At 39.2% G+C, this 18,722-nt stretch overlaps 1 protein-coding gene across 6 annotated transcripts in view; it reads right to left on the reverse strand.

The window, feature by feature from the left end:
• asic1b (acid-sensing (proton-gated) ion channel 1b) overlaps positions 1–18,722 on the reverse strand; it is a 159,315-nt gene that overhangs the window by 14,386 nt on the left and 126,207 nt on the right. For all 6 annotated transcript variants that reach the window (XM_086087164.1, XM_086087162.1, XM_086087159.1 and 3 more), the window contains 3 exons: positions 10,473–10,623; positions 8,363–8,490; positions 812–962 (listed from right to left, as the gene is read on the reverse strand). In XM_086087164.1, the coding sequence (XP_085943290.1) occupies positions 812–962; positions 8,363–8,490; positions 10,473–10,623 (430 nt within the window). The remainder of the gene's footprint in view (positions 1–811; positions 963–8,362; positions 8,491–10,472; positions 10,624–18,722) is intronic.

The following is an 18,722-nucleotide window of genomic DNA, read 5'->3' on the forward strand; positions in this document are numbered from 1 at the left end:
TGGACAAAGAAAATGTTATGCTTTTTTTTTTTTTTTTAAAGCATAATGTAGTGAGATGAGCTTCAAATTATATTTACGTGTTTTGGGATGACATTATTGTGGGAATGCTGAAGCATATGTTATTGTGATTTTTATTCTCCACACACAACTGCCACATAATACTTCCGATTTACGCTGTTCAAATTTTCACAAATTTCACCGCCTCCCGCATTCACGCACTTTAACGTTAAATATCAACTTTTCCACTTCCATACATATATCTTATCATCATTACCAGGTGTCTGATACTGCTCGGTGGCACAGTTGGCAAAGTCCAGTAACCAGTAGGTCATCATTTTATAATTGATCTCTCAATTTACATATCATTTACATATAATTACATATTATCTCTCAATTTACATATAAGCAATTCCGCATGCGCTCAAATCTTAGCATTCAGCCTTCTATGCAATTTCTCCAGAAATTGCACTTAGTTATTATAATTATTGTTATTAAAAGTATTTGGTGGGATGTCAATTACGCATGAACGAGAGCCAATCAGCTGCTATCCCCTTCACAATGCAAAGTGGAACTAGTTGAGTTTAAAAAAACAAAACAAAAAAAACAAAACAAGAAAAAAAAAGAAAAAAAAAATAAAAATAAAAAAAATAAAATAAAAAACAAAAACAAAAAAACCCAAAAATAAATAACAAACAAACAAAAAAAAATTACAAAAAAAAATAAACAATACAAAAAAACCCACTTGATTTCCCCCTGTCACTGGTAGAAGTGCTTCTTTTGGGTCAACTTCAACGCAATTGGCGATTCTCACCGGGCATGTGGACCATCCTGCAGTTGCAGTTCTCCACCAGGTAGCGCGTCTCGCAGTCGATACGGCAAGCCGTGATGCTGTACGTGCTGAAGAAGTCCGAGTCCATCGGGGTGGCCTTGCAGTCACCCCACGGGGGCGGCAGATAGGTCAGCTGGGGCGGAGAGAAAGAAAACTGGTTTTTAGACCGTACAGTTCACGGTTCTGATTGTTAGGTTCTACTTTTACTCCACTCACGCATGTAAAACACACACTTTTATACACACTAATATGGCCCCAAAAGCAGCAAAATCTCGTCGTTTTTATCCATCCCAGGGGGCGGCCATTTTGCCACTTGCTGTCGACTGAAGATGACATCACGGTTGCTCAGGTCTTAGATAACAACCAATAACAGCGCAGCTTCAGAAAACTGGTGGGCTGTGATTGGCCGTTGCATGAGCCCTAGCAACTATCAGAATCAGAATGTCATGTTTAGACAAGTGAGGTCACATATAAAATATTATGGTCAAGAAATGTTTATGTTTGACTTCCCACTTTAATAAACATGACGGCTTGATGTCATCGAAATAAACCCATCAGTGATGTCAACGCGGCCTTGTTCGCCCCAAACAACACAAATAAACACGAAGGACCCTTCCAAAGTAGCTTCTGAAGAAAAACATGCAGATATATTCAGAAAACTAAATATTTATGAATCGGCCGCCGCGCTAATGAACAAAGTGACAAACTGTTTCAGTTCTGCTCGCGTCCAACGATAACGAGTCGGACGTCCGTGCGACAATGTTGCAGAAACGGCAAAGCAACAATAAATAAAAACGGACAGTGTGAGCCAAAAACCATCTCACTCAGATTAATGTAGTCATATATCAAATGATACAACATATTTATGACTTGCCTAGCAAAGAGATCACATTTTTATTAACCTCTGCTCTTTCAGTGTGTGTTTGTGTGTGCGTGTGCTCACGGTGACCATCCGTCTCTTTTACAAGGCATGGCTTGACGGCAGGATCAGAACAGGCAGTGACAGAGCTGAATGAAAGTGTCCAACTTTTAACGTCTTCGTGGCAGGAGGTGCTACACTCTGTTATTCATCCATCCATTTAGCAAATCTTGCCACAGGACCGGCAGGTAGCCATAGAAAGGGTAGGCATGAATAGGAGAATGCAATCGTTTTTGAGAAAAGCTCTCGATAACATGTTTGCAGAAACTGTGGCTACAAAACCATACAAAGACTCAAATGAACTTTTTTTATTCTTATTAAATAATCAATTTGGTATTTTATAGGATATTAAGTACCTTTATTATGCTACTATTGCCATTACTCTGTTTTATATGAAAAATACAAGTCCATCCATCCATCCATTTTCTGTACCGCTTGTCCTCACAAGGGTCGCGGGGGTTGCTGGAGCCTATCCCAGCTGGCTTCGGGCAGTAGGCGGGGTACACCCTGAACTGGTTGCCAGCCAATCGCAGGGCAAAAAATACAAGTAATTTTTTTTAAAATTAATTGTGTTTATAGTTTTTACTTTAATGATTGACAATTTTAATTCAACTTATTAACTTTGTTGATGAAATGATGTCGCCCTTTTACGTATTTGTTTTTGTCCTGTGTCGAGGAGCAAAATGGAAATAAGCCCTCTGGCTCTGGCTTTATTGTGTAAGTTTGATTGTGTTCAATCAATCAATTGATCAATCAATCATTCAATCAATCAGAAATGAGACTTTACACTGATCTGATTGGCTGGATCGGGATTGGACGATCTTTAACATTTTATGCAAAATCAACTGCAATGTTTTAATTTGCCAAAAGCTGTTTAAAGCTATATTGCTCCACCTTCTGATTGAATCGGTGATCAGTTATCGTTTTTTTTTTTTTTTACTCGATCGCTGACTGGTGATTGGCCCAAAAAATCCTGATTGTGTAAAGCCTAACAGAAATAATAATAAAAAACATAAAATAAAATAATGAAACGGATTGTAGTTGTATTTAAAAATATATATTGATAAATTATATAAACTAAAAAAAAAGTAGGATTTAAAATTTTTTTTTTTTTTATAAGAATATTAAAAAAGTCTGTTCCTTTTCAAATTGAATAACATTTGACCCACAGTTCAGAGGTTGGGGGTCTGTGAGGCATAACGTTAACATGTTCTCTTGCTTGCGGTTTACTCCGGTTTCCTCCCACAACCCCAAAACATGCACGTTAGCTTCATTAAAGACAAAAATTGCCCTGAAGTGTGAAGGCTGGTTTGTCAACTGGTATATATATATATATATATATATATATATATATATATATATATATATGTGCACTGCGATTGTTGTTTTAAAACAATACCAGTGACAAATGTGGCTCAATTGTCCACATCATATCTGCCACTACTAAGGCATAATCGTCTGGAGGGGAAAACAGACCCCCTAACATAACAAAAACAAAAAACATTTTGGAATTGAAATCCCATGTAAACACATGAATTGCTGTTATCCCAAGAGAACTGTGTTATTGGTGTGCTTGCAAAGACAGGAATGTGTTTTCTATTTAGCATGCTATTAAATATTAACACTAATTAATTACACTTCAGCCGCCTGACTGTGCGATGCATTCAATGAAGTAGGAGGACATAAACAACCTCTGCGCGCGCCTCCATCTCATCAGTTCAAACAATTCATCAAGCGGCAATAAATTAGAAGCTGTTGTGTGATTTAAAGGGCCGGCGTTTTACAGTTTTCTATTAAACCCCCCCCATGTGTTACCTTTTGGATTTACATGGACTATCTTAAAAAAGGCAGCTCAAACGTACAGCGGGAATCTTCTAGAATATATGAATAAAATGTAATCATTGCTGGGCCTTTGTCTTATTTTTTCCATCAAGGACTTTTTGTTTTGTCTCAGTTCGTTAGAATTTTGTTGAGTCTTATTAATGATGTCCACTTAGTGACACTTATATGTCGCGGTAATCTTTTAGAGATGAGACCTGCTTACTTTTGTCACAAAAGAGGGTGGAAAAAGCTCAAATTTGGTCAAATTGTCAACGCAGTCAAAATTTCATCTACCCAAGCACAGACGTAATAATTAACAGGTTTACTAAAATTGGCCCAGACCATTTTCTGAGCGCTCGCTTAGAACAATCTTCAGACATCGGATATTTGGTATGGAGGACCGAAAATGCCAAAAATTCTAAATAAATAAATGACTAAAAGTGAAAATGAAAATGGATATAAAAAATATAATGCAAACCAAACATATATATATATATATATATATATATATATATATATATATATATATATATATCCATAAATAAATAAAAGTAACAATAAAAATAAACGAGATTAAAAAAATAAAAATACATTTGAAAAATAAATGTTGAAATAAGGCATGCTGCTCTGCCAGGACGAAATTTTATTCAAATGAGGGGGCGGTCCTAAGCGTGTCTTGGGCTGGACTCCGCCGTTGCAAACTGACTTGTAATTGGTCGAGTGAGCGGCTCGGCGAACAACGAAGTCTTGCCGGCTGCATCGACTCGACTTGTTGTCGAGCAACTCAAGTCGCAACCCCAGATATTTAATTCTATTTCTATATTAATTTTTGTATTTATTTTTACATTTATTTTTTTGAATCTTGTTTTTTATTTTGGTGTTTATTTTTACTTATATTTATTTATTTAGGGATATATATATATATATATATATATATATATATATATATATATATATATATATATTTTTTTTGTCACTTTTAGTAATTTATTTATTTATTTAGTAATTTATTTACTTAGAATTTTGCCAGTTTTGGTCCTCCATAATTTGGGCCTTTCCTGACATTGATTGCAATGAAGGAAAAATACTTATTTTTGACCAGAACATTGGTGTGTGTGTATCCCGGTTAAGAAGTGAAAATTCTGTACTAGAGTGCAGTGACAAACGAGGTCTTCAGAGACTTGGACATTCACAGGGGGAAAATACTATTTGAAAATAGCAATTTTCCGACTGTTGGTAAGTGTTTATTCCAGGTAAGTGAGCTGCAAACATGCAATTTCGCAAGCATGCTTATTTGATGATTTGCTGGAAGTAAACACCAATTAGCATCGGAGTTGTATTGACATTAACATTTGCAACATGGTTCACTGTACAGGTGTTTTACCGTCATGATCTTTTCACAGTCAAGTGGTCTGAAATGTGAAGCTCATTATGTTTCACACGCCAGCTGCGGAATGTAAACAACTCTCTTTCCAAGTTTCAACTGGCCGTACTTTGCAATGGCAATCAATGGATGCCATTTTGATCTTTTTGCAGTTATTAATGCAGCCATTATTCAGGGCTCATAACTGATCGCTAACTCAACAGAGGGGCAACGTGGCCTTTTCCGAGTGAGTGAGATGTTTCATTTCACAGCATTTAACGCTAAGGGGAAACTGCCTTTTTACAGCGACCAGGCAAAAAAAAACACAAGCGCCCTTCCTCATATCATTCGTTTTACGAGACTGTTTGGATCATCCTTATGGCTCACTACGAGCCCTTTGGGTTCGGAACCCGCTAAACGTGGCAGAATTTGGGTCATAAAACACAAAAAAATAAGAGTGGGGATTCTAGGGGGAAATATAGAGGAGGATATTAAAGGGGACATATTATGGGAAAGTGACTTTTTTAATGTCTTGTCTATAAATTGTTGGTTGCCTGGAATCAGGGGCGGAGCTACGTGGTGGCCATGGCCACATCGAGGGGAAAATTCTGATACCCGTGATTTCCCTGTCATTTACACATGGACGCGGTATTCTTAGATCATTTGATACTCTGTCACAATGCATTTTTTTATTAACTGTATATTTAAAGAAGAAATTTACAATTGATATGAATGCAAACTCAAAAGGAATCTGTCAATGTCAATCAAAATCAACTTGGCTGAGATTCATTGAGATGCAGTCGCAGAAGCGCCATCATGTCAAAGGCAAAAGGGTGAGCAGAGCTGCGGTGTTAGCATTAGCTAACTGCAGAGGAAAAAATATTCTGTCAAAATGTCAATAATTCCTGATTCTTGGGCTATTTTGTTGAAATTATACCACCACAGACATGTTAACAAGTTGCCAGGGAAAATCTTTTGAAATGTGATAGAAAAAATTGCTACAATATGTCTCCTTTAAAGGACTACTGCGCGAAGAGCGGAGAATAACAAGAAGCGAGAGCCGTCTGCAGACACTGACGGCATGCAAAAATCCCCCCCCTCGCAGCCTGTCAAGTATGGACGTGAAGTGACTGAGAGTCCTCCCAAATCGGTCCCATCCTCTCTGCCATTTAATACGTGCGGTCCTGCATAGCGCTCGAGCTACGGCGTTTGGCTGGTCCAGGTGTAAAAACTCTTTGAACCATTCGCTGGGGGGGGGGGGGGGGGGGCACTCCACAAGCCTTCACAGGCGGACTGCTTAGCGTAATCATGTGACAGGAGGCCAATGGGGGGTTTTAAGACCAACCAACCAACCAACCTAATTAGCAAACTAAACTGGAAATCAACAAATGAACTGGCAAATCAACACACTAGTTGGTGATCTACGTTTGAATAGCAAACTGGCAAACTAACCAACCAACCAGCTAACTGACATAACTTGCAGAGACATCCAGGCTTGTCCAACTATATCGTGGAGAGCTTGATGTGTCTTGCAGACGAGTGCTAATTGTATCCGCTAATTTTATTTTTAAGCACGCTTGTTAGTTTTTTTTAAATCATAATTAGTCAACCTCGTTCCGCTTTTATGTAGTCCATTTTTAGTCGACTATAAATCTAACATTTCAAGTCTTTATTTTAGTCCAATAAAACATAATTTTATTCGTCTAGTTTTAGCGAACAAAAACTGTCAACTTTTCAGTCTAGTCAGGACAATCATTTTCCCCCTGAATATTTTTTTGTCAGCAGATAATGTTGATTCGTTAAAACAAAAACTGTTTCACATAAAATGTTCACTTATCAGTCATCTTTTTGATGAAAAACAATTTGACACAATTACAGTATATCAAACACCAAGTGGCTACTGTGGCTCCCATACTATGAGCTAGTAAGTTAGCCAGCATTAGTTAGCGGTCAGATTACCATTATTTTTTGGAACGTTATAGCCGTTGGATTAATGATACACTATAATTCTAATTAATTCTAATTCTAATTAGCAAAGACAAGATTTTACAAAATCATATAATTTTTGTCTCGTTTTTGTTCATGAATTAAAAATAAAAAAGTCAAATCTATGAACAGATTTGAATTTTTATTTTAAGTACATTTTCATCTCGTCTTCATTAGTTGACGAAAATGCACACTGATTTAGTCCCATTTATTGTTTATTAATGAGGGTTTTAGGTCTAGTCTAGTTTTAGTCCGGTGGAAAATGTGCGTTGACGAAATTTACACTATTGCAGGCTCCTGTGAATTTGGAAAGATATCATTTTAATTGTCATTTCGCAGTTATATTGACAGTATGCCAGAGTTTTGTGGAAGAGCAGCATTTAGTGAGCGATTCAGGGTCGCTATGGCAACACCATCTACGGTATTCTACTTATTATAAGCCAATGTACCATGAAAATTAGTTTTCTTTTTTGGGAGGGGGGGGGGGGGATGTAATTACAAACAGTTGCTTCAAGTTATTGATCTAGCTAGCTTGCTTTTGAATTTCATTGTTCACTTTTGCTCCCACATGTTCATTTTAGTTAACAGATGTAAACGTTGCCTCTAGTGCATTTTTGATCCCAGCATTTCCCACTGATGAAAAGTGGCGGAAACAGGTTCTTTGGATTTACAGTTATTTAATGCTTTCTCTCTCCCTGACAGACAGTAATTGTATCGTATTAGATTCAATAACAGTGTAAAATATCACTTTGTGCAGCTCTAAATAGACTTTAAATTCCTTACATTTGTAATTAAGCATAATTGCACGTCTTGAATTGAATGTTAAATGAGTGCTGGTGTAAAATGCTCAGAGGCTTGTGTGATGTGAGGACAGAGTAGAAAGATTCAAACAGATGGTTATGTGTCATGGGAGAGGGGTGGGGGGGGGGGGGTGCAAGGGTGTGCGATTGTCGCTGGGACACTCGCCAGGGCTGCATCAGGCGCATCTGATGGGGAACGTCCCAAAAAGAACCCTGAAATGCATCACTGCTGTAATGGCTGAGACAATAAACAGGTTTATGTGGCTGATAAAATAGGGCCAACGATGCCAAAAGGTCTAATGTGTCCGACAGACTTGTTTTATTGAAAATCCTACGGAACTGCTGGGTCACTGACTCCTTGTGCCCCAATGCAAGTGGAAACAAACAAGCTAACAAATCGACATACAAAATGACTGCTTAAAAACAGTTGACTAACTAACTAACTAACTAACCAACTAACTAACCAACTAACTAACTAACCAGCTAACCAACCAACTAACTAACTACCCAGCAACAGTTGGTGAATTAGGTGGATCACAAATTAACCAACCAATCTTTTAAAGCTATCTAAGTAACAAATAAGCAAACACATAAACGAACTAACTAACTACATAACACCGGTAACAAAACAAACTGAGACTTACCCGTTGTTCCTGACAGGAGACAAAGGTCTGGAAGCCCGGCGCCACCCCAAAGCCCAGCTGATCAATGAACGGCGGCTCGTCCTGCGTGTGGATCTGAACCTTGATGCCCGCTTCAAACGACGTCTCGTCTGTTGATGAAAACAGAGCTTGAGAAAGATCTGATCAGTTGACTCTTACATAGGAACTAATTGTGGAAGCAGCTGCATATTTCTTTTAATGGTAATGTTTTAAGATGAGTTTTAGCAGTATTGTCAATTACTCAACTTTTCACTATTCGCGGCAAGACTTGGCCCTGCCAATCGCGGGGATTTGCTGTACTTCAATTTGACATCCACGTTTTGCGTGCGCTCATCGGGATAATGCATACATAACACACGTTTTTTTTAATGGAGACATTTATTGCGAGAGAAGTCGTGTACTGTTTGATTTTTATTTATTTGGCTGCTAAGAAAAGACTGGGATTCATTCATGTGTACAATGTCTGTTTCCTGCTGCATTTTCCGCACCGCTTGATGCTCATTGTCACCTTCTAAGTAAAAGTGTCAGGCTACTTTCAATAAAAAAAACCTCAACAACATGGGCTAATGTATATATATATATATATATATATATATATATATATACTGTATATATATACTGTATATATATATGTATATATAAAACAAATAAAGCTAACAAATTATCAAACCAACAAGCATCAACCCAAGTGGCTTACAAATTAACAAATGAGCTAAGAAACAAACTAAATTACTACCTTACAAACAAGCTATAAAACTAACAAACTGCGTAATTACCTAACAAAAAACATAAACTAACAAATTAGCTAACCAAGCCAAACAGCTAATAAAGAAACATGCAACCTGATTAACAAAATAAACCACTACCTAACAAACAAGCAGACTAGCTAACAGACTAACAAATCAACATATAAACTAAATCAAACAGTTGAACTAGGTTGCAACTAACTAACTAACTAACAAAAATAGCTAGGAAATTAACAACTACGTTTACAATCTTGAGAACTAATAACAATAACTAGCTAATTAACAAACAATGAAGTACCTAGATAACAATCTAGCACACCCACTAGCTTACTAAGTAACAAACTCGTCAACTAGCTGACTAAGGAACAAAGTAGCCAACTAAGCTAGCTAGCAAACAAAAAAACTACCTAACGAACAAGATACAAAAAAAACTGGTTACCCATTAATACAAACAAACAAGAGAACTAAAAAATTAACATACTAGCAAATGTGCACTGTGTGTGACTAATACAGTATTTATTTTTTTTAAAGACAACCCAAACCGAAACATACATATGAGGCAACAAGGACATTAATGAGAACTTGGCTATCAATGGACGAGCTTGTTGCCTCCATTCTTTTTGTGTCTGACGAATGGTTCTATTTGGGAATAATGTTAGGCACAAACTGCGCTTACTACTGATCAAATTGTATCACAATGAAATTTAGTGGATCCATTTATCTTCATTTGGGCAACGCATTTAATTAAAAAACTGTTTGTGCAAACACTCTGAGAATGTAGCGCGTAAGTAGCATTGGTTAACAACGCGGGAAGACAGACATCAGTTATACTATTTAGTCCGCATTTCACCGCTAACAGTGGCACTCTCTCTTTAAATGCAACTTTTAAACGAATAATAAAACGCTTTACAAATGCCACATCTGCTGTGCAAGAGACGTGTGTTGTGGAAATCACGTCGACCGTGGTTGATGATGTCATAACTGATCACTGTCCTGTACATTACATAAATGTTCAGCTGTACAGATGCCACGTCTGCTGCTATTTGAGCAAACACGAAATGCTAAAATGGCAGTTAGGCTATCAATGTCATAGTAAATGCTGCTTTCCATATAAATCACATTTTTTTTTTTTTTGAGGGGCCTCTTCAGCCTAATTCTGGCCTTCCTCCAGCCCTAAAGCGTTTTTGACATCTTGAAAACTGTTTGACGCAATTTCAGCCAGGACAAACGCTGTATCAAAAAACAAACATTTTGGAGCGGACCATGCGATCGAACCTCCTGCGGTGATGTCATTCGGTGGACATTTTTGTCGCTGGGATTCAGAGGCAATTTTTGAGTACTCGTACCCGTCTCTCCCCACACAGGCAAATATTCATCCTGCTGGATGTCCAGCATCAGCTCCAGACCGTTGCCCATGCCGCCCTTCATGGTCAACAGCAGAGGCCGCCCATCTTGGCCCGAGTTGAAGGTGTAGCACTTTCCATAGCGTGTGAAGATCTGACAAACACACAAAGAAAGAAAGAAAATAAATGAAAAAAAAACGGAAGAACAAGTCGACAAACAAAACTAGCGGTGCATAAGACCATAGATGCATTGAGTGAATAGCACAGCTTTGACCTATTGGCCAATCTATGCCTGCCAGTCAACTAATGGATGTATAATTTAATATAACAGACATTAGGAAATGGAAAGCGATGGCCCACATCCAGAATACAATGTACGGTATTTGTGAAATCTCGTATAAAAGCATCCACTCTCACTGACTTACCAGTTAACCTTCATGTCGACATTCATATGAAGAAAAAAACAAAATCCAAATACAGAATGGATATTTTGTGTTATTATTTGCCCTTTTGGGGACCTCAATATTCCCATAAAAGCCATCCATTTTTTCTTGTTTTGGTATAAGAATGGGGACATAGGAAGCACATAAGTCAGCTCAACCCAAAATTATAATTAGCTCTCTAACGCCATCTTGTGTATTATTCGCTTTTACGACTCTAAAGTCAATTTGTTCGACGTTAAGTTGATGCCCCAGTGAAGGGATAAATTGGGTAATTGCGGGAAATGTACTATAACACATCAGGTGTACCGCGCATCAAAAAAACATGAAAATGTTTGATTTATAATGGGAGTCAATGGGCCAAAATTTGGACATTTTTACTCATGTGTACTATAAAAATTTGTTTCTCACATATAATAATGACAATAATAATTTCCAAATTTTGGGCGGTGCCATTTTGAACTTCAATATGTTTTGGACAATTGGGTGCGATTTCAGCTCACTCATGCAAGGAACAAATTCCTTACGGGGATTTTAAATTGCCTAAGCTGTTTTGCCTAATCATGGAAGTCTCTCATTCAGTAGAATTACAAAAAAAACAAAAAAAAAACAAAACCTCGGTAATTGCTGAAAAACGGCAATCTATGAGCTTTTTTTTTAATTCTGTCTACTTAGGGGTATAGATTATCAGGTAGGACCCTAAAGAGCATTCGAGACAGAATTCAGCAAGAAAATATACGAGTCATAACCTTTCAAGTGGGTCCAGAGTGTCTGCACCGCACGACACTCAAGGGGAGGTTGGGACACACTACATTGATTTTTAACACCCTTCAAAACGCTCTCCTCTCCTTCATCCCAATCACGGTTCATCATCGCCCTTTGCGATATCGCGCCAGGAAATCTGGCGGCACCTCACCTGCTAATTATGCTTTACAACCAGACAAAGTGCAGCGAGCTGAGCTGAATGAAAAGCCCCTGGCATCCAAAAACAAACGGCTCATTTGTTTAACAAGCAAACAATTATTAAGGACAATAGTGCTGCTGCTTTTGTCAAAAAGGACAGAAAGAGATGACACTGTTTACACTCAAGATGATCCTTTTGCGCAACATAAGCAGAAAGTCAATCATATCTCGCAAATGTGTTAGCCGTCCATATAAGAAAGGGAAGGCCTTTTATTTGGGTCTGGGAAACCAATAACAGCAACTTTTTCTTAACCTGGAAATAGCCAGATTGATAATTGTGATTCACTCAAGGGAATTCTTCACAACATCAATCTGGGGCTGCTCCATAGCGGCGGGCAGATTCAAAATAATATCCAAATAATAATAATATATCCAAATATCGAAATTATCGATACTAAGTCATTATCAATATCGGATTGATACTGGCACTATGATATCGATCTAGAAGTTTAGTTTCAGTTTGGCTATTTTATGCACTGCTGCGGTTTGATAGGTTGAAAAAAATCCACAAAAAAGGGCAAAGAAGGCAGAATGTTTTGTTATTTTTTGTATTAGTAGTTTTTGAACAGTACATTATATGATAAATAATTTTTTTAAATGTGTTTTCTTATGATCACTTTCTGCACTTTGTTTAAGAAAGTATTATTTTTTTGTTATGGTTGTAATGTTTCTGGAAAAAAACAGTATTTTCTATTTATCAACAAACTTTGTCCTAAATGTGTCCTTTTTGTTTTTAAAGGAAACTACACAAAAGCACTTAAAGGTTGAAAATGGATTGTGATTAAGCAATTTGATGATACAGCTACCTTAAAAAAAAAAAAAAAAATATATATATATATATATATATATATACCATCATTTTTGAAAAGTATTGATACTGATATCAGTATCGGCGATGCTGGCCCTGTATTTACTTGGTATCAGATCGATACCAAAATTTGCTGTACAGTTTGCACACCAGTATTGCTCCACGGTGATTGGCTCGGGAAAGGCGGAACAACCTGTATAATACTTCAAGCTGATTGGACGGTGTGACATTTTGTACACGTTTGTTTTGACCATTCACGGCGACGGATGAAAATGTCGTCTTAGGAAAAAAAAAAAAAGCACAGATAAAAATGCACGAAGCGCCTCTTGCTGTTCAACATTCAACCAGAAAACAGTGAGTAATTCTGCGAGAACAGAATTAATTGCAGCATGCATTCGTCCATGTTAGTTTTGTTTGTTTCCCCCCGTGCGTCAGCGCTTCCTGGTTTCGTCACAGCTTCATGTCCCGCCCTAAACAACGCCTGATTGGTCCGACCTAACCGTACCGCGGGAGCAGTACAAGATGGATTCTCGTAGTATTTGTGAACAAAATCCGCAAGAATTCAGCTTGCTGGCAAAGTTAACTTTTTTTCTGGAAAGATTTTAAGATGTATCCCCCCCCCCCCGCCCCCGCCCCCGCATGCAAACTGCAAATGAATGGCGCTTGTGTAAAGCCACCACCAGTTAACTCGAGTTAATTTAATAAAAAAAAAGTCAATTTTCTTTATAATTTAATCCCTTTAAGAGAATTCAGAGCACAGCGCCTAGCAGATAATACACTATTATCTCTGCTGCTAAAACAACAGGTACATTTCCACACTGTGGACCAAATAAAAGATAATTGTTTTCTCTCACCGTTGGCCACCTGCGTTTACATGTTGATAAGCCTGGAGACTAACTTCAGGGTAAGCCCGAGTTGCCGTGGTAACCGTCTGCATTGAGTCAAGTGTAGCAGCAGAGGGAGGGGAACCCGTGGTGACCTTGGGACGGGCGGGTAGGAGTCTTTATTACGGTCTGCCTATTGAGAAGCTCATCCAAGGTGGTCGAAGCGGTGCTTGTTCCTTACAATCAAACCGACCACAAAAGAATGCGTGACATTTCTCTTGGTGCACAAAACAAAAAAAAAGCTTGAAGGTGATATTAAGTGGCTCGAAGGGTGCGGCGCTTGCTTTTGTCTATTAAGCATAAAAGTTGAGCAAATATTTGTAATCCCTAAGCAGCTTTTGCTTGCAAATCCCATATTGCAGTCGCATTGCACGAGCAGCCTTCATTTAGAATGACTGCATCAGATGGAGCCCGCCGGTGTGAAAAAAAAACATCAGGCGTCATCGACCCATTTGTGTCGTCGCAAAAAAAAAGAAAATAAAAAAATTCTATCTTGGCTGAATAATTCACAGAGTGACAGTCTGAGAGTGTTGAGACCGCCCTGGGCGATCGCTTCCTGTGTGAGCGCCATGCGGAGACACAAGCCCCCCCCCCCCCCACCCCACTACCCCCATAAAATTGCCAAAGAACCACAATCTGTGTCCCTGTCATTGATATCAAAGCGAATGCTGAGAAAAAAAAAAATACAGTTTGACTGCCACATAAAAAGAAGAGTAAAAAAACACCTGTGAGAAACGATCTGGGTTGGACACGTATGAAGGCGCTTGTCAGTGGATGTCAGTTCATCCAATATAAGAAAATCATCCAGTAGCGCAAATAAATCAGATCAACAAAAGCTTTAAATCATGCTGTTTTGTTTCCAATTTCAAAAGGTTCCCATGCTCTCTTAATTAATGCTCACTGAAAACTAAGCCCGTTTTGAGGGGTGGGCCTCTTTCATGCAAATGAGATGCTCATCCAGTCCTCCTTGTCTCTGGGCATAATATATATATATATATTTTTTGGTTTAATTTCAAGGAGAGTAGATTCTACAAACCCAGGTGATGAAGAAAAAAATGGGCATGCATAAAAACAACAAAAGAATGGATTATATTTTCACTCATGGAAACACACCCGGCTCTAATTGCACTCGTCAGTCCAAGAGTGTGGCGCATGGAGTGGCCACGCCCCTAACACAAACATCACCCATCCCGATGTCAACATAGGACCAGGGTTTGAACAACAACACATTTTTTTTTGTCTGCATGTAGCACTAGTTGGGTTCCCATCCACCCAATTTTATTCGAATTTTCAAGAAATGCACAAATAAAACTGAATGGAAACGCTAGAAATTCGAAAAAGGGCCCAAAATTCGCAAAAACGTTTTTACGCATGGAATGGGTGGATGTTAAAGAGTATCAAAAAAAGGAAAATTTGGGCTATGGAAACGGGTTTTGCGAATAACCGCTGACAAGACCGGATATTACGTCACACGTGCGTTTGTAGTCCCAATGGCGGACGATACAGTAAGGTATGTTTGGGGGGGACAACAAAACAGAAATCTTTTGGGAATTAATTAAAGAAGCAAATATTAATGCAAATTTAGATGGAAAACAGCAAAGAAACGCTACGGTTGATCAAGAATTACAAAAGAAAACTCATACGACGTCATCGCACAGCGCAGTCGCTTCCTGGTCTTCTTCTTCTTCTTTTAAATGATTGGTTGCTCACATCTCTACGGTGTATACCGCCACCTACAGCAGCGGAGTCCCCTCTCAATATTCGCAAAAGAACAGATGGAAACGGGTCACATAAGTCACATGTCCGTTTTGCACATTTTCAGTAAATTCGCTTACAAAATTCGAAACGATTGGATGGAAACCCGACTACTGTTGAATTCATGCCAGGCCAGTAGGTGGCAGCATAACTTTTTTTTTTTTTAAATAAAAAAAATATATATAAATAAATAATAAAAAGGTGGCAGCATAACTGATGAACAACCCGTTTATTCGCCTTCCCATTACTTATTAAGCTGGGACAAATGTTAAACAAGATGATATCAAATTGAGGTCATCCCGAGATTTACTTTTCATAATTCCAGTGTCCGAAAGTTAGACGGTAAACATTTGATGATGAGCGGCTGCAAATGAGTCACGCACTTTTCGCATTTCTCTTGGGAGCTGGTGGGAGAAAAACAGGGCCATTAAATCGGATGAATATTACACTTTTATTCATCAGGTTGTTAGAAAGACCGGCCAAAAAGCGTGGCCACAGTTGAATGCTGATGTTGGGCAAAAAAAAAAACAACAACACGCAAACACCATAACCTTTTAAGATGATAAGCAGTGCCCACCAGTGATTAATGGGGGACCTGATTTTAAGCTTGTTATTTCTCTTCTAGGACTTCACCAAAGTTGCCCTGCAGGACTGCGAAGCTCAAAACAACCCTACAAATAAAAACAAATAAAAAAATAAATCGTATTCTAGTTCTTTGTGCATGCCCTCGAGTGCGTGAGAAGTGTTGTTCCCTTTTGGCCGCCAATCCCGAGAATTCCACTTTGGCCCACTTCGGAAAGCCTAATGACGTTCTTCTGCGGCATACGCCGCCTGTGGTATCCGCTAACAAGCGTTACTATTACGCAAGCTTCCTCGCAGTGAAAATCCAGATATGATTCAGTTGGGAGGCCGTTAACAAAAAACATAATGAAACGGCAATTGTGCAATAATTGCAAAAAACAAAACAAATTGAGATGCCATATACACCGATTCGTACATTGTTGAAATATCAGCATTTTCTATTGTGTTTGTCTTTATTAGGATTGCAGGTAAGTGGAGTTTGCCTCTGACAGGGCGAGAGAAGCGGGATTCTCCCTGGACTGGTCGCTAGCCTTGCCTCCTGCCCAAAGTCAGCTGGCTCCAACTTACCTGCAATCTTAAAAAGGGCAAGTGCAATAGAAAAATCAATGGATGGATAATAAGGTCAAATGAATTTTTTGTTTTTCAACGTCATCAAATTGAAGAATGTGATACTATTTCTGGAGCAGAAATCACATTTTGGTACCCTCGGAAAGATAGTTGTTCTGTCAAATTCGTTTTTTTGCCCCAGGATTTGAATTCATCTGAAGAAGACAGATTTTGGACGCGCCTTTATGCCGGTCGCCGTTACCGGATTTGACACGACATGTCAAGAGCAAAGCGCCGTCTTCGTGTACATTACACCTCCCCCCCCCACAGATGATCTTGTCATTTCTGGTCAAAACAAAAGTTTGCAGTTCCGCGATGGAAGGAGGCCTCTATCCATCCATCCATCAATTTCAACTGCAATTATCCAGTTTATATGATTGCGGGAAGCTGGAGCGCAGCTCAGCTGACTACCTCTTCAACTGGCCAGCCAATCACAGGACACACCAAGAGACAGAAAAACCGCTCACGCAGTCACTGAGTGAGAAGTTGAGAACTGAACGCATGCTGCCCGAACACGATTCAGGCCAATGAAGCGCGCGCCGCTGCCACGTTGCACACAACAACAACAAAACGACGCCATGTTTTACGGGAGGTTGGCATTTGTAATGATTGACGTGTTTGTTTTATGTTATGCACATTTAGTCAGTTATAATTCTCATTTTCGGCTCCTTCTTAAAATAATCATCTAAATCATTTACTTCAGATTTTTCAGGACACAAAAAATTTGAACCATTTGCATAATGAGGAGATGATTTAAGGCAGAAAAAAAAATGTGCCCAAAAAAAAAAAAAGACTTAGGCAAATATTTTAAGAGAGTGTCGATATTGCACCACCCTTTCCTTTCCTTCCTTTGCTGTCGATTTTCGAGATGCAAGCCATCGTTCGGCCTGATTTTTTGCTTTGACTTGTGAGCAAAAATTTGAGATACATGGTCTGTGTGCTGTGTTATGTTCCTTATTGCATGACTTTTTTTTTCTTTTTTTTTTAGCCAAGAATGGATTCCTATCACTGTTTATCTCAGTATAGCATATCTCATGGGCTTGCTCCGATAATAATAAACAACTTCCACTTTGCATCCCTATAGTGACATCACAGGAAAGGAAAATAAATAAGCGATACAAAAAAAAAAAGGGTAATACGAGTGTTTTTTCAACCCCCCCCCAAAAAAAACAATAAAAACTCAAAACCATATTCCACGGGGTCTCTTCATCTTAATATAGCATGACTGAACACGGAAGGGAAATCATCCATCAAAGTGAGGGAGTAGCCAACAAACAACTCGAGAATAAATAGAATTCAGTTAGATCTTATAAAAACAGGGACGACTCCAGTCAGTGGTGTGCGCTGCGCAGAGGGCTGAGGCATGTTCTTGGAAGTAACTCCCAACAAATGACATTTACAGCTCTGGGAGAACCCTCCAACAACAAGGGTGCCGTCCCTGCGCTTCAGTCAATACATTCTGAAATCTACATGACGGAAAAAGAAAAAGAGGGGGCTTCATGCCCCCCCCCCCCCCCCCAAGCTGCTTGAATGTCTCGCCTCTCGAGTGCGACTGACTCTATTTCATGGAGACAGCTTGTCTCGCATGCCCGGAGGCCACGCAGGCTTCATCGATTATCAATGCAGCCCCATGAGTCCCCCCCCCCCCCCCCCCCCCCCCCCACCGGAAAAAAAAAAACACGCCCCTGTTCTGTTTATCTGTAGAACAAACTACCGCTGCTTCGTCACCCTTCGGAATGCAACAGCGAAGCATCCTTGGCTCATTTGAATATTGAAAGACATGCGCCTGAGGCATTTTTTACGACCGAGACACAATGTATTTTGGAGTATCAAGTGTCACTCAAACATGAGCTTGACGAGTAAACATGGTCGTGTAATGCTATGCTTTACATGGCACACATCGCTGGCGTAAGGCCGAAACATTGTACCGGCGGTCCTCGAGTTGCGCACGTTCGACTCGCGAACGTTTCGCAGATACAAACAAAGGCTGACTGATGTCCATAAATGCCGTGCTTTGCTCGCAAGTGAATATTTTTAAGTGCGCGCCACATCATACATTATGGTACAGTACTGCGCTGTAGTTCCCATCTCTGCCACAACCCCGCCGAGCAGCACCGCGCCATTTGCGCAATTTATCGACCTCACTGTCCTGTGATGCACGGCACAGGAGCCATGGCGCATGCACTCTTCATATACCAAATATTATAAATAGATA

The sequence above is a fragment of the Leptonotus elevatus genome, chromosome 10 (assembly GCF_054856555.1).
Source record: "Leptonotus elevatus isolate MCC_2025b chromosome 10, RoL_Lele_1.0, whole genome shotgun sequence".
Classification (NCBI taxonomy): Eukaryota; Metazoa; Chordata; class Actinopteri; order Syngnathiformes; family Syngnathidae; genus Leptonotus; species Leptonotus elevatus.